The 27,840-nt window shown below is 40.9% G+C and overlaps 1 protein-coding gene across 2 annotated transcripts in view; it reads left to right on the forward strand.

Moving 5' to 3' along the window:
* Nucleotides 1–7,573: 7,573 nt before the first annotated feature.
* Nucleotides 7,574–27,840, forward strand: part of FAM168B (family with sequence similarity 168 member B) — a 43,069-nt gene continuing 22,802 nt past the window's right edge. Inside the window, exons 1-3 of one of the 2 annotated variants that reach the window (XM_059166555.1) lie at nt 7,574–7,699; nt 16,237–16,317; nt 23,393–23,476. In XM_059166555.1, the coding sequence (XP_059022538.1) occupies nt 16,248–16,317; nt 23,393–23,476 (154 nt within the window). In that variant the 5' untranslated portion in view covers nt 7,574–7,699; nt 16,237–16,247. Of the gene's footprint in view, nt 7,700–8,005; nt 8,029–16,236; nt 16,318–23,392; nt 23,477–27,840 lie in introns of those variants that run through there. The other variant, XM_059166556.1, reaches the window with a different exon arrangement.

Raw genomic sequence — 27,840 nt, forward strand, 5'->3', positions numbered from 1 at the left:
GAATGCTAGGGAGGGGCAGAGGGAGGGAGAATCTTTTTTTTTTTTTTTTTAAGATTTTATTTATTTATTTATTCATTTGAAAAAGATGACAAGTAGGCAGAGAAGCAGGCAGAGAGAGAGGAGGAAGCAGGCTCCCCGCTGAGCAGAGAGCCCGAGTGGGGCTCGATCCCAGGACCCTGGGACTGTGACCTGAGCCAAAGGCAGAGGCTTTAACCCACTGAGCCACCCAGGCACCCCATGAGAGAGAATCTTAAGCAGGTTCCATGTCTATCTGGGGCAGAGCCTGACACAGATGCAGACATTGAGCTTGATTTCATGACCCTGAGATCATGACCTGAGTAGAAATCAAGAGTTGGTTGTTTAACCAACTGAGCCACTCAGGCGCCCTGCAACAAACATTTTTAGATGAACTTTACCTGTAATCTAACAAATGCAAATTAAATGAAATCTTTTTTTAGTGATCACATTTTAAAAGATTTTCAATGAAATGCTCAATATAAGGAGTTGATGAGACAGTCAGTGGTATACAGTATTTGTGCAAATGTAGATTGGTCTGTAACCCCTCCAGAGTTAAATTTGACACTATCAAGAAGTTTAAGTTCATACTCTTTAAGTCAGTGATTCTTTGATGCAAAAATCCCATAGTATACAGAAATGCCAGCCAAACGTAGTTTACAAGGATATATATCAGGTGTATAAGAAATAGAAATTAGGGGTGCTTGGGTTGCTCAGTGGTTTAAGTGTCTGCCTTCAGCTCAGGTCATGGTCCCAGGGTCCTGGGATGAGCCCTGTGTTGGGCTCCCTGCTCAGCAAGGAGTCTGCTTCTCCCTCTCACCCTACCGCCACCCCTAGTGTTATAAAACATTTCCACCAGGCTGGTCTAATAGTGGCAAAGAGCCTCAGGGCAAAGGCAAAAATAAAATACAAGAATTAGGAAAGGATACGTTTTTGAATATTTATTTCTTTTGTTTTTAATATTAAATCTCTATAACTGTTAATAATGACTATGCTTACCAAATGTCTCTCCAAATTCCTGAAAATGTATCCTTTGGTTTTCAGGAGCCAGTGCAGGTCATTGTAAACAGACCCCAGGCACCCTACTGAACTTGTTCAGCTATTCTGAAGATAGATGTCTGCACTCTTTTTCAAGTTTTGGCTATTATCAATAAAACTGCTATAAACATTTGTGTAAAATTCTTTTGCATGGATGTATGTTTTCATCTCTCTTTGGCAGATACCAGCAATTTATTAGATGACAGGATAGGTGTGTGTTTAATTTTTTAAGAAACATGGGACGCCTGGGTGGCTCAGTTGGTTGGATGACTGCCTTTGCTCAGGTCATGGTCCCGGAGTCCCGGGATCGAGTCCCACATCGGGCTCCCAGCTCCATGGGGAGTCTGCTTCGCTCTCTGACTCGCTCATGCTCTCTCTCACTGTCTCTCTCTCAAATAAATAAATAAAATCTTTAAAAAAAAAAAAAAGAAACAACCAGACCCCTTCCCAAGATATTATACCATTCCTAATATATATAGGGATTTATTTATATTTATTCCTATTATATATAGGGATAATAAATCCCTATATATATTGGATTTTTATTTTTTATAATTTAATTTTAGAATATGTAATACATTCATGTATTTCAAAAGAAAAAGAAACCTTGAAAATTATTCTTCTCACCCCTCCCACATTTGTTCAGGACCCACTCTGTCCCTGGCCTCATTACAGGTAATCAGAACTATTAGTTTCTTGGATTTTAGAAGTTAATTATGTATTTTTTTCAAGATTTTATTTACTTATTTTTGAGAGAGCGCACAAACAGGAAGGGCAGAGAGAGAGGGAGAGAGAGTCTTACACCACACTTGGAGCCTGATGGGGGCTCAATCCCAGGACACTGAGATCATGCCCTGAACCAAAACCAAGAGTCTGACGCTTAACCAACTGTACCACCCAGGCACCCCAGAAATTATATCTGTATTTATACACAAGCAAATACTAATATATCTTTTCATTTACCCTTTTTATACAATGTACTTTAACACAGTTGTATTAGTTGACTAGCACTGCCATAACAAATACCTCAGACAAAACAGCTTGGACAACAAAAATTTATGTTCTCCCAGTTTTGGAGGCTGGAAGTCCAAGATCATGATGCCAGCAGGGTTAGATTCTCCTGCAGATGTCTTTCTCCATGGCTTGTGGATGATCACCTTCTCATTGTGTCCTCACATGGCTTTCCAGTAATCTGTGTTGTTTGTGTCCTAATCCCCTCTTCTTCTTATAAAGACATAAATCAGATTGGATTAGGGCCCACCCCACTGACCTCATTTTAACCTAAGTATTCCTTTAAAGGCCCTATCTGCAAATACAGATTCTGAGGTACTGGGAGTTAGGGCTTCCACATATGAATTAAAGGTGGGGGAATACAATTTAGCCTATAAGAACAGTTCTATCCTTTGTTCACTTACCAGTTGCCCTTGATGATATTCCCATTTCAGTATACAGAAAGGTTGCTTATTTGTTTATTCAGTTAGAGAGTAATTTACTGTACGAATCCGGTCAGTAAACAGTCCCCTATTGATGGACACTAGGGTTGGAAAGTTTTTCCGGCGAGATAAACACAACACCAGGCAAAGTGGGTGCAAGGCAAGATTTATTAAAAACACTCTCCAGCGAAGTTTCAGGGCTCAGGAGAAGGGGAACCAGGAAAGTTGCACCAGGAGGAGGTGGGCACCCTCGGGCAAGGTTCCAGGACCCTGGAAAGCAAAGTGGCAGAAGTCGTGCCCAAGGCAGGGAGAAGGGGGGTTTTAAGGGGCCTCCAGGGGAGTTCAGGGGTCTTTTGGCAAGTTTCCCTTATTTGGATATTTCTCCTGCTGGCCGGGGTCCCATTGGTCCACAGGATCCTGGGGCGGGAGGGTTTTCAGATTCCTGCTTGGGTCTTTGTTCTCCTGTCCGAGCTCAGGTTTTGTGGCGGGGACTTTCGGCATCTTAAGTAGCCCTTTCTTTCTGCCAGCCCAACCAGTGTTGTTTCCAATATTTTGCTACTCACAATGTTGCAATAAGTAAGCTTGCACCTACTTCATATAAATGCCAGAGAACATCTCTCTAGACACATTCCCAGAGGTGGAATTGTTGGGTCAAATGTTTTGTGTATACTTGTCATGATGCATCATCAAATAGTCCCTTCTCCAGTACAGCAATGTGCCTGCTTCTCCACACTACATCAGCAGAGTGTATTATCAATTTCTTTGATGTTTGCCAATCAAATAGGAGGGAAATGCTATATCAAAGAGTTTTAACTTGCATTTTTCTCTTAATGAGTAAGATTGAATTTTTTATATGATTAAGAGCCATTTACTTTTTTTTCTATGAACTCTCCTCACTGTTTTTTTTTTTTTTTCCCTGAAGATTTTCTTAATTTATTTGACAGAGAGAAAGAACACACAAGCAAGGGAATGGCAGAGGGAGAGGGAGAGGGAGAGGGAGAAGCAGGCTCTTGGCTGAGCAAGGAGACTGAGGCGGGGCTCGATCCGAGGATGCTGGGATCATGAGCTGAGCTGAAGGCAGCCGCTTAACTGACTGAGCCACCCAGGGGCCCCTTTCCTCATTGTTCTTTATTGGCTTGTAGTACTTTATACTAACTTCTAAAATTCCTTTATTCTATTAGCCTTTTGTCTATCACATGTGTTGGAACTATTTATTCCTTGTTAATATCTGTCTTTTGCATATGTTCATGGTGATTTTTGCCAAACTAACGTTTTTCATTGTCATGGCTTCTGGATTTTGAGCAGGAGTTAGAAAGGCCTTCTTTAGGTCACCTGGGTGACTTAGTTAGTTAAGTGTCTGCCTTCCATTCAGATCATGATCCTGGTGTCCTGGAATTGAACCCAACATCAAGCTCTCTGCTCAGCAGGGAGTCGGCTTCTCCCTCTGCCCCTCTCCCCTGCTCAAACTTGCTAGTTCTTGCTTTCTCTTAAATAAATAAATAAATATTTTTAAAAAAGACCTTCTTTACCCCAAAATTAAAAAGGATTTTCCCCATGTTTTCTTCTTGTCCTTTTATGATTCCACTGTTATACATTAGTATCTTTTTTTGATTTGGATTTCACTCTGGTATGATGTAAGGTATGGAACCAACTTTATATTTTTTCAGATGGCTATATTTTTGTCCTAATGCCATTTATTGAATTATCCATCTTTTCCTTGGTGATTTCCCAAAATTATTTGGGTGTATTTCTGAATTTTCTGTTTTCATTGGTCTGCCTATTCATGTATCAGAGACACACTGCTTTATTTATTGAGGCTTTTTTAAAAAAAAGTATTTATTTATTTATTTGAGAGAGAGAGAGCATATGAGCAGGGTAGAGGGAAGGGAAGAGGAAGATGCAGACTCCCCGCTGAGTGGGGAGCCTGATGCAGGGTTCAATCCCAGGACCCTGGGATCACAACCTGAGCCAAAAGCAGATGTTTAACTGACTGAGCCACCCAAGTGCTCCTTATTGAGGCTTTTTTTTTTTTTTTAAGATTTTATTTATTTGAGGGAGAGAGATAGCCAGAGCAAGAGCAGGGGTCAAAGGGTAGAGGGAGAAGGAGAAGCAGACTCCCCACTGAGCAGAGAGGACTCAGGGCTCTATTTCAGAGTCCAGGGATCAGGACCTCAGCTGAATGGTGGCAGATGCTTAACCAACTGAGCCACCCAAGCACCCCACTGAGGCTTTCAAATATGTTTTCTTATCTAGTAGCCAGCCACCACCCTATAACTCTCTGTTTTCAAAGTTTTCCTGGCCAATTCTTTCGATTCTTTCTGATATTTTCCCATATGTAAATCAGAATCAGTTCATCTAGTTAAAAATAATTGTTGGTGTTTCATAGGAATTTTATTTAAATTTATAAATTAATTTAGGAAGCATTGACATCTTTTTGATGTTAAATCTACTCATCCAAGAACATGATGTTTTTCACCATGTGTTTAAGTGTTTTGTGCCTTTCAGGGATTATTTAAAGTTTTATTCACATAGATCTTGTTAAATTCTTATAAAAGTTTATTTCTAGTTATTACATTGTTATATTTATATATTCCTTGTATAATATTGATCTTTTGCATAATTTCATTGTATTTTCCAACTGGTTGTTAACTAGATGCATGATAGCTATATATATATATTTTTATATATATGTATATATATATACATATATATGTACATTTTTCCAGTTTGCTGAATTATTTTGTTTGTGTAGTTTTTCAGACAATTCCATCTGTTTTTGACCTGATGGATATGTGGGAAATAAAATTCTGTAGTGTCAAGAGACCAAGATTTTGGGTTTGTTATTACTAGAACATTTCCTAGCTATCCTGACAGATAAAAGTGATTAAAAAAAAAAAAAAGACACTCAACACACAAGTATATTAGGGTAAAATTCTGTGGGGGCAGTGAAATAGAAACAGTCAAGGAGAAAATGGAACAATTAAATTTTTTGTTACATAATTTACTCATGTATTTTTAAAATGGAAAAAGGTGGGGATTGAAGAGCTATAGTGTTTATATTCTGGGTATTTTATTTTAAGATTTTATTTATTTATTTGACAGACAGAGATCACAAGTAAGCAGAGAGGCAGGCAGAGAGAGATGAGGAAGCAGGCTCCCCACTGAGTAGAGAGCCGGATGTGGGGCTCGATCCCAGGACCCTGGGATCATGACCTGAGCCAAAGGCAGAGGTTTTAACCCAGTGAGCCACCCAGGCACCCCTTAATGGGTATTTTTAAAGAGTAACATCATTTTATTTAAAACTGTCAAGATTTAGGGCTCCTGACGGGCTCAGTTAGTGGAGCATGCTACTCTTAATCTTGGACTTGTAAGTTCAGCCCCAAGTTGGGTGTAGAGATTACTAAAAAATAAAATCTTCAGAAGCACCTGGGTGGCTCAGTCAGTTAAGCAGCCAACTCTTGATTTGGGCTAAGGCCATGATCTGGGCTTTCTGGGATCCAGCTCAGTTCAGCAGGGACTCTACTGGAGGATGTTTCTTCCTCTCCCTCTGCCCCTCCTCCCACCCCCCCCCCCAATAAATAAATCTTGAAAAAAAAAAAAAAAAAGAAAAAGAAAAAGAAAAAAAGTCCACATTTACACCTTGCCAGAAATCTTGTCCTTTGCAACCTCTTTAACCTACACTGAATTCTTGCAGATGTGCCAGATAAAGAGTCTTTAGAAGCTGTATGTACTGAATGTCTCTCCATAGGTAAACTGCCTGGGCTCTTTGTGCTGAGTACAGGCCCTTGCTTTCTCCAGGCCCTTCTGAAGGACCCATCCCAGCCTGCATCACAGGATTCCTCCACCTCTTTTCAAGGCAGACTGACTCAGCTCAAGCAGGGAATCTGTGGGTCCTACTAATGTCACACAAGGTTGTTCTGGGAAAACCAAATCCGAGGACTTCCCTTTAAGAACATGCACTCTGGGCGCGCCTGGGTGCCTCAGTGGGTTAAGCTTTTGCCTTCAGCTCAGCTCATGGTCCCAGGGTTGTGGGATGGAGCCCTCCATCAGGCTCTCTGTTCAGCGGGGAACCTGCTCGCCCCCCTTCCCCCCACCCGGCCTCTCTGCCTACTTGTGATCTTTGTCAAATAAATTAAAACAAAACAAAACCAAACAAAACACTCTGAAGCCAGATGCTGGGGTTTGAATGCGAGTGGGTTTCCTAATAGCGTGAATGCTTATCAGCTTGCGTCTTAATTCCCTCGTTTGCAAAATGATTTATTACGGATATTACATGACCTAATGAATGCGGAGCTTTGGAAATAGTGATTGGCAGAGTGAGCGTAGTGTCGGTGCTGGCAGCCTCTACCTGGTGCTCTGGGGCATGCGAGTGTCCCAGCGATATTCCAGTCCGGACCCCTGTGCCACTTGGTGGGATAACACTTCGACTGCCCGCCACTACACTAGCCCTGGCTGGGGGGGTGCTGAGCCTTGCCCTCAGTTGTCACCATCGAGCATCACAGCCAGGACCGGGTCACACACCCCCACCGCACCTTTGCGTCTTCATTTACACAAAGGTTCCTGCAGTACGGTAGCTGTTTTAATACAAAATCGAAGACATATTTCTCATAAAAAATCTTAGTAAAACTCTATATTCCAATATGTGCCTCCCACGCTGCATTAGAAGGGCAAAAGCAGGGTGAGGAAAAACTCCATCTGAGTAGCTATTCCGAAAAGCGCACACGGACGTCCGCGTGGGCGCGGGCGCCGCCGCCGCGGGTTACTCTCCCACCCGCACGCGGTGCCCTAGGGTAGACGGACCAGCCTTGGGTCGCACGCCAACCGGTTCCAGAAACTCTCCATCCGGGGGCCTCTCAGACGCCGGCGGGAGCGCGCACGCCACTACCCTAGTCTGAGCGGAGTCTTCCAGTCACGTGCCAGCGCGCCCTCGCAGCGGCGCGCACCAGGCGGAAGTGAGGTCGGTGGCTCGTTGGCTGCGCAGCGTCGGCTGGTAGCGCGGGCTGCGGAGAGGCGGGCCAGGCGAAGCAGGGCGACTGGAAGCGCGGGCCGGGGAGGCGGCGGCGGCGACCGGGGACTTCGAGGCTCAGCCCCCGCATCGGAGCACTCCTCTGCGGCGCTCGCCTCTCGCCAAGCCCCACCGCCGAGCCCGCCCCGGGCCGGCGTGCGCTGGTCACTGAGGCCCAGGCCGCCGCCGCCGCCGCCGTCGCGGCGCGGTGAGTGCGGGCGGGCGGGCGCCCCCGGGTGGGGGCGGGGCGGAGGGGCGACGCGGCGCCCTCTTGGGCCCCCGACTGCGCGCGAGCCGGGGCGGCGGGCTCGGGTGGCGGCGCTGCCCGGCCGGAAGTGCGGCGCTTTGTGCGGCCGGCCTGGGGCGGCGCCAAGGCGCCAAGGTCGGGCCCGCGGCTAGGGGTTGTCTGGCGCCGGGTTCGGGGTACGGCCTGTCGGCCCCTGGGCCGAACCTCGGCTGTGCTTTGCCGGGTGGGGTAAACCAGGCAGCTGGGAGCCCAAGGGAGGCGGAGCTGGGCGCGGACTCGCGCACGGGCAGGTGCGGTGTGGGCGGCGGGGGAGGGGGGTGCTGCCCAGGTGGCCGGTGAGAGGTGGAGTCAGTGCACAAGAATGTTCCCTTGGCCTTATTAAGGTCCGACTCAGATCCGGTCAGGAAAACGTATGAAAAAATGAGAAGCAGCAGGGTGTTGTTTTCTGTAACTTAGATTTAGGATTCTTACGGTTGTAATCATTTCGATGTGTAAACTATTCACTTTGCCCACGAAGTGAAAATTATTCCATTTGCCTGCCAGAAGCTTAGTGTTCGCCCTCCGGCTTGAAAGGCTTTTAATGATTTCTTCAGAAAGGACGTTTCGTGGTCCAATCTGGGTTAACTTTGAAAAGAAGGTGTACTTTTGCAACCTGTCAACAAACGGTATTTTTCTTTCATAATATATGTAAATGCATGTAATGGATTGTATGAGTTATTGTTTCACTCAAGTCATACATAAAAATATTTTGGAGAGTTTTTGCCTGCAGGAAGAATTTTGTCTTGTTCCCACACCTTAAATTCTCAAGTCATCCTTGTGTAATTTGAGATTTTCTCAAATATTACATGAAAATGTTTAAAAGTTTTTGCTGTGGATAATAATAGGGACACACTTTGCAAATTTGTTAAGTAAAGTAGTGTACTATTTTTGCTGACATCCAGTTGGATAACTTCAAGTTCTCTTTTTTAATGCCAAAGCTAGTGTGTGCATATTGTGAAGGTTTTTTTTGTTTTGTTTTGTTTTGTTTTTTCCTTCAGATTAATAAAGCTAGCTTGCTTTGGTTGGGGTGTTTGCATGTTTCTTATGTTTAGTTGTGTTTGTGACTAAATGGAAGCTGAGGATTGTTAGAGGTCTCCGAAGGCCTTCTGAGTTGGAGACAGCTGGCGGCCTGTGCGTTCTGCCTGGTGTTCTTGGGCAGCAGTCTCTAGAAATGCTGAGCAGGTAGCAGCATCCCCTCTTCCTGGTTCCTGTCCTTGTAAATAGTGGGAAGATTGGGTTGTGCCTGTGAGGCAAGTGCCTGCATCTCAGGAGGAAGCACCATCTGCTGCTGTTGCTATTATTGCCCCCTGCCTTTTTATCAGGCCATGATATACTTGTTAGGATATTGATTATTCTGCTCTACACCTGCCTTTCAACTCATTTTCATTTTGAGTTTAGAATTGTGATACCAAAATCATTGGAATTTTTGAACACCAGGAAAATTAGTATAATGCCACAGAGGTAGAGGATTAGAATTGAAAAAAAATTAAGTGGATTTTTAAAAAAGATATTATTTATTTATTAGAGAGAGAGAGGGAACACAAGCGGGGGCGGGGAGTGGGAGCAGTAGAAGCAGGCTTCCCACTGAGCAGAGTGTCTGATGCAGGGCTTAGATGCTTAACTCAGTATGCTCACTCAGGTGCCTGAAATTTAAGTGCATTTTAAATATCTTAACTTTTTATAGGTTCTGTAGAAAAAAAAAAAAAATATATATATATATATATTTAAAGTAGGCTCCACGGGGCACCTAGGTAGCTCAGTTGGTTAAGCAACTGCCTTTGGCTCAGGTCATGGTCCCAGGGTCCTAGGATAGAGCCTGATGTCAGGCTCCTTACTCAGTAGGGAGCTTCTCCCTCTGCCTTCTACTTTGCCTGCTTGTGCTTTATCTCTCTCTGTCAAATGAATAAATAAAATTAAAGTAGGCTCTGCAGCCAGTGTGGAGACTAGCATGGGGCTTGAACCTACAACCCTGAGGTAAAGGCCCAAACTGAAATCAAGAATTGGAGTCTTAACAGACTGAGCCATCCAGGACCCTTATAGGTATAGGTTCTGTAGTTTAAAGGGAAATTTTTGTCCACCAAACTTGTCTCACTTAAACAGCTTCTTTTCCAATATCAGTTGAAACACCTGTAAGAACAGTGGTACACCAGTGTGATAAAGTAATAGTTACTTTTTCATGTCTGCTTTCCACTCTACATCTCTGTCTTTGGAGTCTGACCAGTCCTGTGAGAAATACATGAATTTCTCCCAGTAGGTTGCAAACCTCAATAGTGAAGGGAGACTTTGAGGGAGTTGAGAAGAACTTTGTCGTCTTATATGCTCTTCTTTATAATATCAAATATTGCTGAGAATTTCCAGTGTTGTGCTAAAGGGTATATCTTGTATATTAATATTAGTCTCTGAGAGAAATAAAATTTAACCCTCTTGAAATTAGTTTTGTTGGTATGAAATACTATTTAAAAGGCCTTCAAAGTTTTATAATTTCTGTTGTGTGTGGGAACTTTCTTTAGATCATGGAATCTTTTGAAACTAGAGAAAATAATACAGTGATGGGTCTTAAATGTATCTTATCTCTGATAATTACTGGATTTTCAAATTCAAGAATTTTTGCTGTCATCTTTTTTAAAGGTAAATCTGAGATTGGGTTTCCTGGTGCAGGTGTCAGACCACCCATAGGTATTCTGACAGTTGAGACATTCCACATGGGTTTAAAAAAAAAAAAAAAGTGGTACCTTCTGGATCCAGTGTTGGAATTGGAGTCTTTGGTCCTCAGTAAATCAGACTGGAAAATTGGTTTCTGGGTTGCCAATGGCACTAGGATAGGAGGCAGAATGATGATGATGTGTTTTTTTCTTTATTTTTTTTGTTACGCAAACTTGAAATGAGTAACAATACCATATGCAGGCATAACCCAATACCTCAGCATAACAATCATTAGTATTTTACTGTAGTTTTCCTTTTTTGTAAGAATACTTAGAGACATCATTTCTTTTTTTTTTTTTTGTAGTGTATGCCTCAGCATATACTTCTGAAAAATGTTGTCTTTATGTAACCAAAATGCTATGACCATACCTAGCAAAATGAATACCATTTGATACTTAGCCCATATTCACTTGTGTCCCCAAATCCTTTAAATATCTTCTTAGAGTTTTTTCAATCTAAACCAAAATCCAAACAAAACTACGTAGTGGTTTTAATGTCTAAATCTATTTTAATCTAGAACTGCCCTCCCTGCCTTCCCACCACCCCCATCCCCACCAGGTTTCAGACCATTGACTTACTGAAAAAAACTGGGTTACTTGTCCTCTAAGATGCCCCATCTTTTGGTTGTGTCTGATTGCTTCATGGTGTTATTGATCCTATTCCTCCAACTTCTTTTTCTGTAAACTAGACTGAGCCACCCAGGCACCCCTATAGGTATAGGTTCTGTAATTTAAAAGGAAATTTTTGTCTACCAAAAATGCATTAGATAGGATTCATTAGATTTATATTGTAATGTTTTTGTAGTAGTACCTTAGGTGATGCAGAGTAATTCTGTCCTATGAGCATGCATTTAATGTTAAATAGTTTGATTTCTTGGGGCACCTGGGTGGCTCAGTAGGTTAAGCCTCTGCCTTCAGCTCAGGTCATGATCCCAGGGTCCTGGGATCGAGCCCCACATCGGGCTCTCTGCTCTGCAGGGAGCCTGCTTCCTCCTCTCTCTCTGCCTGCCTCTCTGTCTACTTGTGATCTCTTGTCAGATAAATAAAGAAACAAATCTTTAAAAAAAAAAATAGTTTGTTTTCTGGAAATGTTAAGATTGTCCACTGGGTTCTGCTTTCATAGTCACTAATCAATAAATATATGATGTTTCAACTATTCTGAGTTATATTTTATTTTTTTTATTTAATTATTTTTTAAAAGATTATTTATTTGACAGGCAGAGTTATATTTTAAATAAATGTCTCAGCTTCATTTTTTTTTTTTTTTTTTTTTTTTAAGTAAGCTCTATACCCATATGGGACTTGAACTCAACTATCCTGAGATGAAGAGTCACATGCTCAACTTCATATTTATTGCTGTGAAAAGTTATATTTCTATCACATAGTTCTTCAAAAACATTCAGAAGATACATATAAGCTGTCTGAGTGCCTAGCACTGGTGAAAAACAGAAAGCTGAACAAAGTATTTTTCTCTGCTCTTGAGGCTTAGAATCTTGGGGTATTCTTATTATTTGAACAAGTAACCTAAGAAGCTTTTTTTTTTTGGACATTAGTTCACAGACTTTTTTTAAAAGATTTTATTTATTTATTTATTTGACAGAGAGCTCACAAGTAGACAGAGAGGCAGCAGAGAGAGGGGGAAGCAGGCTCCCCGCCGAGCAGAGAGCTCGACACGGGACTCAATCCCAGGACCCCGAGATCACGACCCGAGCCAAAAGCAGGGGCCCAACCCACGGAGCCACCCAGGTGCCCCCACAGACTGTTTTTATATTCCTCAGTCAAGCCCTTTTATTGGATAGGAGAGGGAACCTCGCAACATTTTTCATCAATCTTTTTATATTTTCTTGCCTAATATTTTCAGTTCATTAAGATTTTTCGGTCTTGGGGTGCCTGGGTGGCTCAGTGGGTTGGAGCCTCTACCTTTGGCTCAGATCGTGATCTCGGGGTCCTGGGATCAAGCCCCGCATCTGACTCTCTGCTCAGCAGGGAGCCTGCTTTCCACCCCCTCCACCCCCCTGCCTCTCTGCCTACTTGTGATCTCTGTCAAATAAGTAAATAAAAAAAATCTCCAAAAAAAAAAGATTTTTCGGTCTCTTGAGGAAACATTATCCTCTGGGGAGGTAAAAATGCTTTTAGGAAATAAAACCTCTGGGTAGTTTGAAACTTACGGTATTGAGAATCCATAGGCAATTCTGTGTACTTTGTAGTGACAAGCGTATAGTGGAATTGTATTATTGGTTTACACTGAGATCCTTATGGCAGGAGAACCTTGTGTTCAGTGCTTCATTTGGTTGTTTACGATTTTTTGGCTGTATGAATAATAAAAATTCGTGTACTACAGATTTTTGTGTGGATGTATGTTTTCATTACTCTTAGGTATATTCCAAGGAATAGAATTACCAGGTCACCTGTGTTAGTCTACCATGTTACTCATGAGCTTCATTGCCTACCAGATGTCATCTGCTCAGCCCTACATTTAAGGGTCTACACATGATGGTTCTAAGAAATTAACCTGTGTTTTCATAATCATCTGTTTTAGTTCTCTACAAACCCAATAGCCCCGTATTCCTAAAGTGCATCTTGCATTTTCTCTTCAGTGGCTTCTTGGGATCATACTTGTTCAGAGCTACTACTTTCTATTATCAAGTTTTTCCTGACTGTTCCTCCCCTCACCTGTTGAATTTTTGCTCTCTCAACCTTCAGAACATTTCATTCCTTTATGGTACTTACAGAGGGAATAGAAGCAGCCCTCCCGCTGAGCAGGAAGCCCAATGCAGGGCTTGATCTTAGGATCCAGGGACCATAACCTGAGCCAAAGGCAGAAGCTTAGTAACTGAGCCACCCAGGTGCTCCTCATGTCTTTTGTCTTATAGGCCAGAGTTCTCCAATATAATCTCTATCACCTACTTGTGACTGTTTAAGTTAAAATGTAGTTCCTTAGTTGTGCTAGCCACACTTGAGGTGTTCACTAGCCAGCCATTAGTGGCTACTTTACATGTACAGTTATCATACATTTTCATCTTCACAGAAGGTTCTATTGGACAACACTTTTCTAGATTGTAAACTCCGAAGATTGTGACTTGCTCTTTTTGTGTTCTCTGTGGCCTTTGCATAGTGCTTTGCTTATCTTGAATTCAATTGAGAAAATTAGGTTCTGGCACAGAATAGAGAAACAGAATTTTGAGAATTATATACTTACTCAGCAGATCATAGTTGAACGACAGAGATTTGGGCTTATGCAGTTCTGTTGGAGATCCACCAAGAATAGGTTAAAAGTACAGGGTAATAGGGATTGGCAATTGCCAATTTGTTTATTCTTTTTTTAATGCAGTGCTTGAACTCATGACCCTGAGATTAAAGGTCAGATGCTTAACTGACTGAGCCACCAGGTGCCCCCAGTTTGTTTATTCTATTTTTTTTTTTTTTTAAGATCTTATTTATTGGAGAAAGGGAGTGTCAGAGATAGAGGAGAGCATGAGTGGGGAGGAGAGGAAGAAGCAGCAGGGAGCCTGCTGAGCAGGGAGCCCAACATGGGGCTCAATCCCAGGACGCTGGGATCATGCCCAGAGCCCAAAGCAGACACGCTTTACCTACCGATTGAGCCACTTAGGCACCTCCCAGTTTGTTTGTTCTTAACTCTGTGGTAAGATATGTAATTGATTCTCCTGCTTGCTTTCTGTGCCGTTCTATCTTTGTGTTCTCTCATCTATATTGTAGACTGCTGTCCATATGGTAGTCCCTCGGCACATATGACTATTTAATTTAGGTTGAGGCTCAGTTGGAGGACTCTTGATTTCGGGGTCATGAGTTCAAGCCCCACATTGGGTGTAGAGATTACATAATAAATTAATTTTAAAAAATTAAGTTGAAGTCAGATAAAATTTAAAAATCAGATCCTTCACTAGCCATGTTTTTGGGGTGCTCAGTAGTTAACTTTTAGCTAGTGGCTGCCTTAATGGAAGGCACAGAGAGCATCTTCATTGTTGCAGAGAGTACTGTTTGTTAGCACTGATCTAGACTAATCTCTTAGTTGTAATTGTGGATGTCATAGTAACTTTGGCTTAGAAGTTTAAAAAAACAGTTCTTTAAGTAAGAATGGCCTAATCACTGATGTTCCTGATTTATTCCTAATTTAGACTAGAACTTGTTACAAAGTCTAGGGATATGACTGGGTATTTTTTTATGTGTACTGAACTTCTTGATTGTGATTATTTTTAAATGAGTCAGGTAAGCTGAGACTTTGAAGTGGTTAATTTTTGCAATATGTTTTTGTAATGGAATTTGATACCTGCAGTGTTTGAATGTGTATATGTTTTTAGAAAGTCAGCAGGTCGGGCACCTGGATGGCTCAGTTGGTTGGGTGTCTGCCTTTGGCTCAGGTCATGATCCAGGGGTCCTAGAGTCGAGTATAAGCAGCAAGCTTGCTTCTCACTCTCTCTCTCTCGCTCGCTCTCATGAATAAATAAAATCTTTTTTAAAAACAAGAAGTCAGGTACTTGCACCTTTTTTGTCCCAGGTACTGTTACTGGTGCTAGAGATACTACAGTAAAAAGGAACAAGTCCCTGTTCCTGTCTGCCACAGGCTACTTTCTGGTGGGGGATGTGGTGGGTGAGGCAGACACTAAATAAGTATATATGTGTACATTTTGTTTATTTTTAATTTTATTTATTTTTAAAGTAGGTTCCCATTGTGGAGCTTGAACTTGTGACTGTGAGAGCAAGACCTGAGCTACACAGGCACCCCTCTTTATTTCTAGTTTTAAGTAGACTTTTTTAGAACAGTTTTAGGTTCACAGAAAAAATGAGCAGAAGGCACAGAGTTCCCATGTACCTCTTGCCTGCTATCGCCCTATCCTGTACTGTTTTTATATTTAAATTTAAGATCCCCTTCATCCTTACTACCACCATTCCACACCAGTGAGGAATATAGGTGAGGAATATAGAGTAGTCTTAAACATACTTTCGTAATACATTGGTTGACAGAATTCAGAGGAGCTTGCTGGAGATACTGATGAGAATCATATTTTTCTATTGGGGAAGGGATAAAATGATGCTGGTGGCTGTGCAAGCTCTTGAACTTTTCAGGAAAAATAAAAAGGATGAAAAAACATCAAATGGATTAGTAGAGTTGCTAGACTATAGCTGATTTGTCTCTTAAAACAGATATATATTTAACAAAGGTTATTTAATAAATAGAGAAAAGTATAAAAAGAACACTAAACCTATCCCATCTGGAGATCATCTCTGTTCACATTTTTTTTTATATTCTTCCAGATTTTTTCTGTTTGTGCTAGAAGTGCACATGCCTGTACTACATGTAGGTGCAGATTTAGGATCATACTGCATAATGCAGCATTGTTCTTTTCCTTTTGTCACATATCAGTCATGTTTTTAAACACTTTAAAAAGTATCTGTGTAATATTTCATATTCTGCATAGGTCTGGTTTCCTTAACTATTCTTTGTTACAAGGACATTTAGATCATAACTTTTATTCACTGTTTTAAGCAGGGACATAGAGAACACATTTTCCCTTAGCTTCTGATGGACTGAAGAAGTTGGAAAGATTACAGTATTTAGGTGGGCTTTCATCGGGACTTCTGGCCTGCCTTTTCTGTGTTGGTTGGCAGCAGCGTGAAATGCCTTGTTTCTCATCAACTAGAGAAGGGACCCTTGCTGCCTGCTCTTCTGCAAGTGATATTGGAGAAAAACCAGAGAATAAAAGTGCTTGGCTAAATTACTTTTTTTTTCCTTTTTAGTTCTTGAAATCATGAATCCTGTTTATAGCCCTGGTTCTTCCGGAGTTCCCTATGCAAATGCCAAAGGAATTGGTTATCCAGGTAAGCAAGTAAAACTTTGTTTCATTATTGAAGTTCGAACACTTGGTAAATTTCCTTGTTGCTCAGAATGCTTTCAGTTGACAAACGTAGCTCAAAGTGATCTATACAGAGAAGAAAATGTTTTGGGTCATGAAACTGAAAAATCAAGAGCTAGGACTGGCTTTGGTCAAAGCTTGATCTGGTGGCTCCAGCAGTTGGACTAGGATCTAGTTTCTACCTCCTAGGCTCAACTTCACTTCCTTGGGATTGGCTCAGTGTTGGTCACAGGTTGCATGTCTCTCCATTGTGGTCTCTTTGTGGTGTTCAGCAACCACCCCCCAGTAGTACCCTAGCTATGAGCCTCTATCTCTACTCTATAGGAAGTCTCCTTGGGGCTTCTTGTTCTCTAATCAGACCGATCCTGGGACGTGTTCTGATTGCACTCTGCTTCCATCCCAGGGCCAGGGAGGGGATTCTACTAATTAATTTAGACCTGAGCCACTTTCCTCCTTATTGGAGTCAGCTAGTAGAACATGGGCTGTGAGGGAGGTGGTAAAGCAAAATTTGGGGGAAAAGGAACTGGTTGTTTGAAAATAGCAAGTGGACATCCTTATTGGTGACATCTAACAAGGAGTAATTATTTGTAATGTTAAAGTTTTATTGTGGATTTTTGCTTTCCGTGCGTTTTAATAACCCACATGGGGAAAGTGAGGCCTTAGGCCCTTGTGAGTCTGGGGTTTGGAGGTGGGACCCCTCATCAACCTGGTTCCTCCAGCAGATGATACTCCCAGGGAAGAGTTAGAGTAAAAAAATCCATTCACTGGCTCCACAAGGCAATTTGTCTCTGCTTGGGCTCTATAGGAAGGGAAGATCTCTCCTAAAACTTTGTACCCAGTCAGGAATGTTGGAGGCTGTACTTTGTATTACTTGTACTTACCTGGGTGGTGGAGGGCAGTCCATAAATTTTAAGAAACGAACATAAAAAGTAGTCTGCAGCCTGCATTACCCCCAGCACCTGAGAGCAGCAAAAGCAGATCTGCTGTGGAGGCACATGTTCTCATTCCAGGTTGTCTGGGTTTCCCGCAAAATTATTATAAAACATGTGACTTCTTTATCACATAAGAGTTACCAGTCATGACCAATTTCAGGAATAGAATATCAGATACCACATCATACAAGTTTAGACTAATTGAAGATCTAGAAGAAATAAGACTCTAAGAGGGGAACAAGACACTGGGGGAAAAGAGAATGAACTGGAATTTAAAGAAATGAAAAAGCAAATCATTTGAACAAAATTCAGGTTAAATTGTAGGTAAAACACTGCTAAATGGGAGAACAGGGCTGCAGAATAAGGGAAGAGGGGGCAGTAGGAGACCAGTTAAGAAATCGAGATGTCAGAAGAATTGGGGAGAATTAAGTGCTCCAGAAGGACTGAATAGAGAGACAGAAGAGGAGTGACAGAATTTTCCAGAATAATGTAGTAGTGAGACCTGTTGTCTTTAAATTATCAAGACAGTTTAAACAGAACGCCAGGTAGCTTCCTGAGAATCCTGAGTGGATCTAGAGCAAGGGAAATAGGCAAAACTCAATGGTATTAGTTTTACCTGATAGTTTAATAAATCAGTGACTGTCATACTCCAGTTCTATGCAGGTTGTCTAAATTTTGTTCCAGTTCTTTGATTGGTCAGAAGCAGGGTTGACAAACTTTACATAAAGGTCCAGGTGTAGTATATATTTCAGGCTTTGTGGGCCATAGTGTCTCTGTTGCAACTCCTCAGTTCTGCTTTTCCAGAACTGAAGCAGCTGTAGATAATACTGTGTGTGTGTATTAACATTGAAAATAACCTCAGTAAGTTGATTTTTTTTTCCCCCAAAGTGCAATAGTAGTGACTTTTCAAATACTTTTTTTCTGCTCCCTTCTCTCTTGGGACTCCATTTATAGGTATGTTAAACCATTTTACTCTATCTCACATCTATTGCATCCTTTTTTGTATTTTACATTATTTTCTTCTGTGAGTTTTAATGTGGATATTTTGCACTGATCTGCTTCCATTTCACCAACCCTGCTAATTTTTCTTTGATTTGCTAAAAAACCCATTTATTGAATCTTTTCATCTACTCCATTTTTTTCCTCCAACATACTAAGTTATTTTAAAGACTTGGTTGAAGGCTGTCTGTGAATTACATGTGGGTTTGTTTCTATTGTCAATTTGTCTTTTTCTTTTGTTTTTCAGTTATGCAGTTCTGTCTCTTGTCATGCCTAGTGTTTTTTCATTGAATGTAATATACAGTATATTAAAAATTGTGGCTCCAGTTGATGCCTTCCCTTTGAGGTAGATAGCATGCTGATTAACTTTTTTTTTAAACTGAGCTTTTTTGAGGTATGATTGACAAGTAAAAATTATATATATTTAGGTTGTACAGTATGTTTTTTTGTTTTGTTTTTAAGAGATATTTGTCAGAGAGCAAGCATAAGCAGGGGGAGCAGAGCAATAGGTAGGGGAAGAAGCACGCTCCCCACTGAGCAGGGAGCCAGATGTGGGACTCAATCCCAGGATCATGATCTGAGCTGAAGGCAGACACTTAATTGCTGACACAGCCGGGTGTCCCAGTATATTTTTTTTGTTTTTTTGTTTTTTTTTTTTAAGGTGTATGTGATGATTTAATATATGTATACACTGTGAAATGATTACCACAATTGAGTATACTCAAATACTGTCAAATTTGGGAATTAGAATTTCAGTACATAAATTTTGAAGGAGACACAAATACTCAGTTCATATCATGCCCTCACTGCAATTGGTAATGGACACTGAGATGAAATTAGAGTAGTAGGCATTTTTGGGGAACATTTGTGAAAAGTCTAATGAAGAGGATGCAGAATCAGGTAGTGGGGAGCCTCAGGACTGTGCTACACATTGCTGAATTCTCAGCTCATGGGGGAGCTGTGAGGGAAGAACTGGAAGTTAAAGAAGGCCCTCATTAGGTAGAAGTGGCCTTTGGAGGCGCTGCTGCCAGAGGCTGGCAATCCATGTACTGCTTGTGGCTGAATAACGGCTTCTTTTCTGGAATGGAGATTCAGGTGGTGGAGATGTTCGCTTTGCTTTGTCAACTCAGTATATCCTAGAAATCATTCCATGTCCGTTTACAAAGGTTTGCCTTGTTCTATTTTTATTTTGCAGAGTACTGCTGTGTCACTTGCATCTTGTGGGGTTTCCATAGTTAGATTCAACCAATTCTTGGGTAGATGTATTGTTTGAAGTATTTTGATATTCCTGTAATATTACAGCATATGTTGATTGTGGAAGTTATCTTCAGAGTGGGTTCCTTGAGATGGGATTGCTGGGTGAGAGTGTAAATGCATACTTAATTTTTTTTTTTTAAAGATTTCATTTATTTATTTGACAGAGAGAGATCACAAGTAGGCAGAGAGGCAGGCAGAGAGAGAGAGAGAGAGAGAGAGGAGGAAGCAGGCTCCCCGCTGAGCAGAGAGCCCGATGTGGGGATCAATCCCAGGACCCTGGGATCATGACCTGAGCCGAAGGCAGAGGCTTCAACACACTGAGCCACCCAGGTGCCCCACATATGTAATTTTTAAGATGCTTCTGATTTTTCCTCCATAGTATTTTTACTGTTTTGTATTCCTACCAGAAGTGTGTGAGGCGATGGTTTCCCCACAGTCTTGCCAACAAAGTGTGTTTTCAGCTTTTGGGAGTTTTACCAGTCTCATGTTAGAAATGGGATAGATGTAGTGATAGTTAGCAATTCTGTCCAGATCTCTACTGAATTTTTTTCTTTTTTTTTCTTATTATTATTTTTTTTTTAGTTTTAAGAATTATTTGTATTATTAAATTTTCATATTTTGTATAGTATTTTTTGTTAATGTAATTTGCAAGTATTTTTTCTTAGTTTATTTTTTTTTTACTTAGCATATGGTATCTTTTGCTCTGAAGTTTTTATTTTCATGAAGTAATGAATCTCATAAAAGTGGTTAGATTTGGGGTCACTTACAGTCTTTTACAAGAGGGAAGTCTGGGCAGGATAGTTTCTAGCATTCCAGTGTTTCTGTCCCAGAAGGGAGCTAGACCAGATGTTGAAGGAAACAGTCCATAGTACTTGCAGTGAGGGGCATTTTTAGGAACATGGTGGTGTTGCCAGAAAGATTGACAGGGATAGGAAGGAACAGTGCTTCTCAACTTTGATGATTGGAGCCCTGCAGGTTGGAATTTTCTAGAAAAATGAAGAAACAGAAGATGCTACAACCAGGACCAGTTAAAACAGTGTTTGTGGGGTTCCAGGGAGGTAGTTCTTTCAGGGGTTTCCATGTGGGGGTTTTGTATGGCCAAGGTGGAAGGTCAACTGTGCAGGGGTTCTGGGTCAGTGTGGTAGTGTATGTGTGGGATATGGTGGTGTGTGAGGGTGGTATACTTCTATGCGTAGGAATAGAAAAAACATTTAAAACATCCTGTCCTGTTTTTGGTGGTTAATTATGCTGTTTTAAATACTTGTTATGTGGCTTTTCTCTTTCATTTTAGAGCATGTTTAACTCACTGTTAGAAGGTGAAGATGGGAAGGGCCCAGCAAACATAATAATAGTGTTCCAGGAACTCTTAGACACGAGACAAGTACAGAAGCAGACAATGCTGCTGGAGGATTTATTGGTAGACTTTGTGGAGAGTTGAGGTCATTTGGATTTTGTGGGAATTGTTGGAGAAGTCTCTAAGATATGATCTAGGTCAATAGTATTTTAAACTTTGTTTTTTAACAATGAAACCTTAGAAAAGATTTGTAAGTGGTTCCTTAGTACTAAGATGAGTTACAGCATCTCCCAGGGTGAGTTTCAGGCAGGCTCCAGAGCCTGCTTATCCTCCTGCTGCTCACAGTTGAGGCTTCTAAGGAAATGCTTAGGATTCATTGAACACAGATTGAAAACCACCTTCCTGGTCTTTTAAAAAAAGCCATCTTAGGTCCGTGGAATCAAGTGGAATCTGTCCTTAATAAGGGAATCTGATGAGCATTTGATCCCCTCAAACTGTTTTCTAAGTAATTGGACAAACAGGAAAATGATAATCTAGGAAGGAAACTCCAAATAGCTTCTATTGAGGTAGGGGAGGATCAGTTTTGAGAAAGAAGAAAGCAGCTCTGAAGCAGAGGATTTGTATATGAAGTGAGAACTGGGCACTTGCAAGTAGGGATTCCTTGGGGGCAGTGGGAGTGAACTTCTGTCCTTGTCCTTGGAAGAGACCCGTGGAAACTACAGGACAGCTGGAGCAGGAGGTGCAGCAGTGCAAGGGCATCCAACCTGTGCTGGAGACTGCAGGAATTCCTGTAAGGCACTTTATCCAAAATCTTTATAAATGACATTCAGATCCACAAAGATTACCTTTGGAATTCTACTCTGAACTCTACTCAGTTTTCTCCTTTATGTTATCCTACTACCCTTATGTTTTTTTCACTTTGGTTACTCAACCACCACAATGCCTTAGATATCCCTGGGAGACACTTTTCTCTGAGTCTCAACAGTGTCTTTCATTTGAAGTCTGCCTTTCCATTTCAACTTTATTTACAGGTGAGGGGAAAGAGGGATGGAGAAGTTAACACCTTTTTACAACTAGTTTGTGACAATAGTAAAGACTAAGGAATGTGGGTCATCTTTGTTGGTTCTTTGCCCTGAATATAAGGAAGTAGATTTTAATGGTCCAGCTGTCACTTGAATGGAGCATTTTGAACTGTGAACCAGATAGGTTCACCCAGATAGGTCTAGGGAACCTTACAGGGGTCCTTAGGCTCTCAGGAGGCCAAAAACAGGTAATTGTGGCCCCTTTGCTTGTGGATGCCTGGTAGCCAGGATTTTGACTATAATGCTGTCTTATTTGATGTTTTTATTGTAGACACATTTGATGTTTTTGTTTTATGGTTGCTTATGGTTTAGTGTTACTAAGCAGTCTCATTTATATTAATAAAGATTAGGTTGCTTGCAAGTGGTTTGTGAAATTGGATTTTTCCCATTTCCGTGTGTCGGTGTGCCAGTTAACAGCTCTCTCATCACACAGTTTCCTAGCATTCTTACTACTGTTGCCAAGTAATAAATTTTGTGATGAAAATTAGGAGTTTCCTGACTTCAGCTTAGTTTTGTTTTTTTTGTTTTGTTCTGTTTTTTGGCATTCTGACTCAGTTTTCTGCTAAATTTTTTCAATTGCCTTTACTTACAGGTTTAAAAGACTTAATTATGTTTGTGTCCCATTCCAGGTTTTTTTGAAGATTTTATTTATTTATTTGACAGACAGAGATCACAAGTAGGCAGAGAGGCAGGCAGAGAGAAGGGAAGCAGGCTCCCTGCTGAGCAGAGAGCCCGATGTGGGGCTCGATCCCAGGACCCTGGGATCATGACCTGAGCCGAAGGCAGAGGCTTTAACCCACTGAGCCACCCAGGCGCCCCCCATTCCAATTTTTTAAAATTTAAATTCAAGTTAGTTATCCTATGGTATATTATTAGTTTCAGGGTAGAGTTTAGTGACTCATTGGTTGCAAAAAAACACCCAGTGCTCATTACATCACTCGCCCTCCTCATTGCCCATCACCCAGTTACCCTACCCTCCCACGCACATCCCCTCCAGCAACCTTCAGTTTGTTCCCTATAGTTAAGAGGCTCTTATGGTTTGCCTCTCTCTGTTTTTATCTTATTTTATTTTTCCTTTGTTTCCCTTTATGTTCATCTGTTTTGTTTCTTAATTCTACATGTGAATGAAATCATGTGGTGTTTGTCTTTCTCTGGCTGACTTACTTCCCTTAGCATAATACCAGCTACAACGTTCCATGCACATTGTTGCAAATGGTAAGATTTCATTCTTTTTTATGGCTCAGTACTATTCCGTTGTGTATATATACCACATCCTTATCCATTCATCTGTAAATGGACATGTGTGACCCATTCCAGTTCTGAGGAAAGGAGAAAACTAGTGACAAACTGTTGGGCTCCTTCAGTCAGTCTGGAGTTTGATGAAAAGGTAAGAACGACTGGGTCTTTAGGAGCCATGGTTGTAAAATTATGTTACTCCTTCAGGTAGTGATATCCCATTGTTCTGTTTTTCTCCAGCTGGTTTCCCCATGGGCTATGCAGCTGCAGCTCCTGCCTACTCCCCCAACATGTACCCTGGAGCGAATCCTACCTTCCAGACAGGTATGCAGCATATGTGTGCTGGCTGACATAAGTGCTTTGTCCGTGTGGCTTAGGAGAATGTAAAGTGGGTGGGTTTTGAGAAGTGTGGTTATAGAATTAGGATTTGGGTTGAATTGATTTCTTGGTTTGTAAGTTCAGCCTTGTTGATGAATATGATAAAAACTTTTATTCTTACTGCGTGTAAAACTTTATAGACACTGCATTTCTGATGTTCTTCCATAACAGATCTTTATTCTAATCATATGTCTTTATAGGTAACTAGTGCCAGGGCATATATGCATGAAACAGTGTTGATTACTAGAAACTAAAGATCATTTTGCCTAGTTAATAGGTGGAATTTCCATGTTGCTAATATTTTTAGAGATGACTGATTTCTCTCCAGTGTTTTAGCACTCTGGTTATAGTTTTACTATTTTTTCTTTCAAGTGTAGTTAATAATGTTACGTTAGTTTTGGGTGTACAACACAGTGATCCTACAAATGTTCTTTATGTTGTTCTTACCACAAGTGTAGCTACCATCTGTCACCTGACGACCCTATTAAAGTACCATTGACTATGTTCTCTACACTGTCCCTTTTATAGTTTTAAAACAAAGTCTTATTTCATATGCATGAAATTATAAAAATTATAAAAATAATTTTTAGATTTTAGAAATCAGTGATACAGTTCAAAGTTAACTTGGTTTGGGTCTGAAGTTTGTAAAGGGGGTGATGCTTTTCTTTGTGAGCTTGTACTCTGGTGTGGGCTTGTTCCAGGGTTCACTCACCTGGACTTTGTGATTCTCCTGCAGCAGTGGTGGCCCACAGTGACCTGAAGTCTTGGCCTCATAGATCTGCTGGCGTGCTTCACTTTTTTCACCTTAGAACCCCTAGGCTCACACAGTTAACTTTGATGGAAAAGGAGATAAGAGTAGTGTCCCTTCCCTGAATTTTCCCTGTTCTGCTAATCATAAGATTCTTCTGTGACTCTTCTGTCCTTACTCCTGTTTCTATTCCTACTCTGACTGCATTTGTTCAGCTTATAGCTCACACCCAGACAAAGACCTTGGCTTGCTCATCCTGCTCCCAGGCTTTTCTCCTTTGATTCATGTTCCCTGCTTGCTTATACCAGAGTAATGTTCTCAGATGAAGGTTTCCTCTGACTATAAAGGCAAGACTCTCAACTTTAAATCTCTGGTTCTTTGCCACATTGGCCTGTTCTTTCCAAAATGGTTTTTGTTTTGTGTTTTTGCTAGCTTTTACTAATGTTTTTTCTCTCCCACCTGGCGGAGAGTACCTGCTACTTTGTTGCCTATGTTTTGGGATCAATTAAGGAAATCCCTTCCCTGGTATCAGCAATATTATTTTACTACTCACTGGATTCCTTAACAGCTAAATGGCACCACCCATCTCCTTTTGTAAAACTTCTCAGGTTTAATTTCTTTAAAGTAGTTCTCCTGAGGCTTAGATGACATAGAGTAAATTATACATGTTTAAAGTGTATAGTTTGATAATTTTTGATATAATGTATATCACTCTCACAGTTGGGAGTGAATATAACTCACTAAAAGTTTTGTTTTTACCTTTGTGATTTCTACCAGGATCCTGAAAATCACTGATCGGTTTTCTCTCCTATAGATTGCCTTATTTTCTAAAATTTTGTATAAATGAATCATATGGAATGTCCTTTTTTTTTTCTTTGGACTGCTTTCATTCAATGTAATTAACATCCATGTTGTAGTGTTTATCAGTAATTGGTTCCTTTTTATTGTCGGATTCCATTGTTTGGGAATACCACAGTTTGCTTACCCATTTTCCAGTTAATGTATGGTTTATTTGCAGTTTGGGGTTGTTAAAGATGAAACTGCTGTGAATATCTCTGTACAAGTCTGTGTAGATATATACTTCGTTTCTCTTGAGTAAATACAAAGGAGGAGAACGGCTGGTTCTCAAGGCAAGTGAATATTTAACTTCGTAAAAAATTGCCAAACTGTCTTCCAAAATGGTTGTACTGTTTTCTGGTCCCATCCACAGAGTATGAGAGTTCCAGTTCCTTTACCTCCTTGTCAACACTTGGTATAGTTGTTCTATTTAATTTTAGCCATTTGAACTTACCTAATGACTAATAATGTTGAGCATCTTTTCATGTGCTTATTTGCTACCTGTAACGTCTTTGGTTAAGTGTGTACATCTTTATTGTATGTCAGTTTTTGAGTTTGTCTTCTTATTTTTCCGTTTGAGACTTGTTTTACAGGTATATGATTTGCAGCTATTTTCTCCTAGTTTGTGGTTTTTTTCATTCTTTTAACAGTGTCTTTAAAAGAGCAGGAGTTTGTATTTTTTAATTTATTCTATATTTTTATAAGATTATTTGTAAGTAAACTCTACACCCAGCATAGGGCTTGAACTTACAACTCTAAGATCAGGAGTGATTTGCTCTACCACCTGAGCCAGCCAGGCACCCCAAGAGCAAGAGTTTTTAAATTTAATGGTTTTCACATTATTGTTTTGTTTATTTATGGGTCGTGTGTTTGGTGTCATTTCTAACCCAAATCGCAAAGATGTTCTCCTGTTTTCTTCTAGAAGTTTTATAATTTTAGATTTTACATTTAAGTCTGTTGCCCTTTTTGGTTTAGTTTTTGTATATGATGGGAGGAATTCAATTGAAGTTCATTTTTTTGGTTGAGAATTGGTACTTATCATGTTGCAGACCACCATAAAATGGCACATTCTAGAATTTTCCATAGTAGTTCATTTGTATTCCTTTTCTTCTTGGAGTACACAGGTTAACAGAATTGTACTGAAAAGCAGGGTACCTGGGTTGGCAAGTCAGCTAAGCATCCAACTTTTGGTTTGGGCTCAGGTTGTGATCTCAGGATTGTGGGATCAAGCCCTGCATCAGGCTCTGTGCTCAGCACAGGATCTGCTTGTGATTCTCTACCCTCCTGTGTTCTGCTGTCCTCCCTTACACATGCTCACATGTTCTCTCTCTCTCTCTCTTTCTCTCTCTCTCAAGTAAATGCTCTCCCAAGAGGAAGCTTGGGGTTTTTAGGTCTGGTTAGCTTCCTACTTTGGGGCACCTCAGGCCAACCTGAAGAACTGATGTCATCCATCTTCTCTTTGGGAGATGGGTCCTTTCTTGCTACTTTCCCAAGACTGCTCAGCAGCTGCTGCTGTAACCAAGAAGCTAGGGCAGGCAGGTGGGAGCAATAGGATTTTGGGGGATTGTGGCTGCCAAGAGGGCCAGCCTTGTTCAAAGGGGCATCTGCTGATAGATGGCAGAGAGAGTTGTCAACTGTGAGACTGCTGGCCCAGGATTGTCAAAACCCTCTGATTTTTAGGGAAAGCTGATAATAAAGATGTATGTGAAATTTGTAAATGACAAGCTGAGAATAAAAAATAATCTGGGAAGAGGGTGGGGATAAGATGTATATAAAATTTGCAAATGAGAAAATGAGAGCACTTTGAAGGTTCCACCAACGTCCCCAGTTCTTTTAGCCATCTGATTTGAGCCACAGCTGTGCTCCCCATCTTTTTCTGGGATCTTTTCAATGTTTCATATTGTGAATTTTAAAATTTTCCTTTTTAATGGGCCTTTCATTTTTCTGATGAGCAAGTCAGAGTTGTTACTATAAAAAAGTTAAAAAGTTTGTCTCCATTTCTGCTGCTTTCTCAATCTGCCTTCTGGTTCAGCACCAGATTTGTGGACAAAGCTGGTATGGTATGTTCGTGAAGGTTAGCTTTTAAGGTACTTTGGCAATGTCCATGAACACACCACTCTTCTAAGTGTGACACAGAACCTTGTGATGAGATGTCATGTCTTTTGCTGAAAGATTCCATTACTCTGATGGAGGTATCTTTCATTTCATCCTCATGAACAAGCGTAATAGGATGAGTACCTATTCAGCCAGAGTTGGCTGTCTCCTTTTGGAATCTACAATCTGTTGGAAAGAGTTTGGGGTGTGGAGTTTGCTAGATGTGGCTCAAATCGTGGCTGTGTCACTCCTGGGTAAGTTATTTTATTTCATTTTTGGCATTTGTATAATGAATTAACATATCCCCCTGGCTCTGTTATTGAGAATGCTGGCAGGCAGCATGCACACAGTCAGGCTTCCATGGTCCTGAGGCTGCACATTCAGGCTTCTTTCTCTTCTACTCTTACTTACGGTCTCTATAGTAATATTTACAATTATCATCTGAAGTCCTCAAGAAAACATTCAGTTCTTTGTAGTAAATTATTTAAGAAGTGACTTAAACACTACATTAACATGCTTTTGAGGGTGGGTATTTATAAAATTCCAGTTAACATACAGTGTAATACCAGTTTCAGGTGTAGAATTTAGTGATTCATCACCTACATACAATACCCAGTGCTTGGACGCAAGT

The sequence above is a fragment of the Mustela lutreola genome, chromosome 3 (assembly GCF_030435805.1).
Source record: "Mustela lutreola isolate mMusLut2 chromosome 3, mMusLut2.pri, whole genome shotgun sequence".
NCBI classification, from domain to species: domain Eukaryota; kingdom Metazoa; phylum Chordata; class Mammalia; order Carnivora; family Mustelidae; genus Mustela; species Mustela lutreola.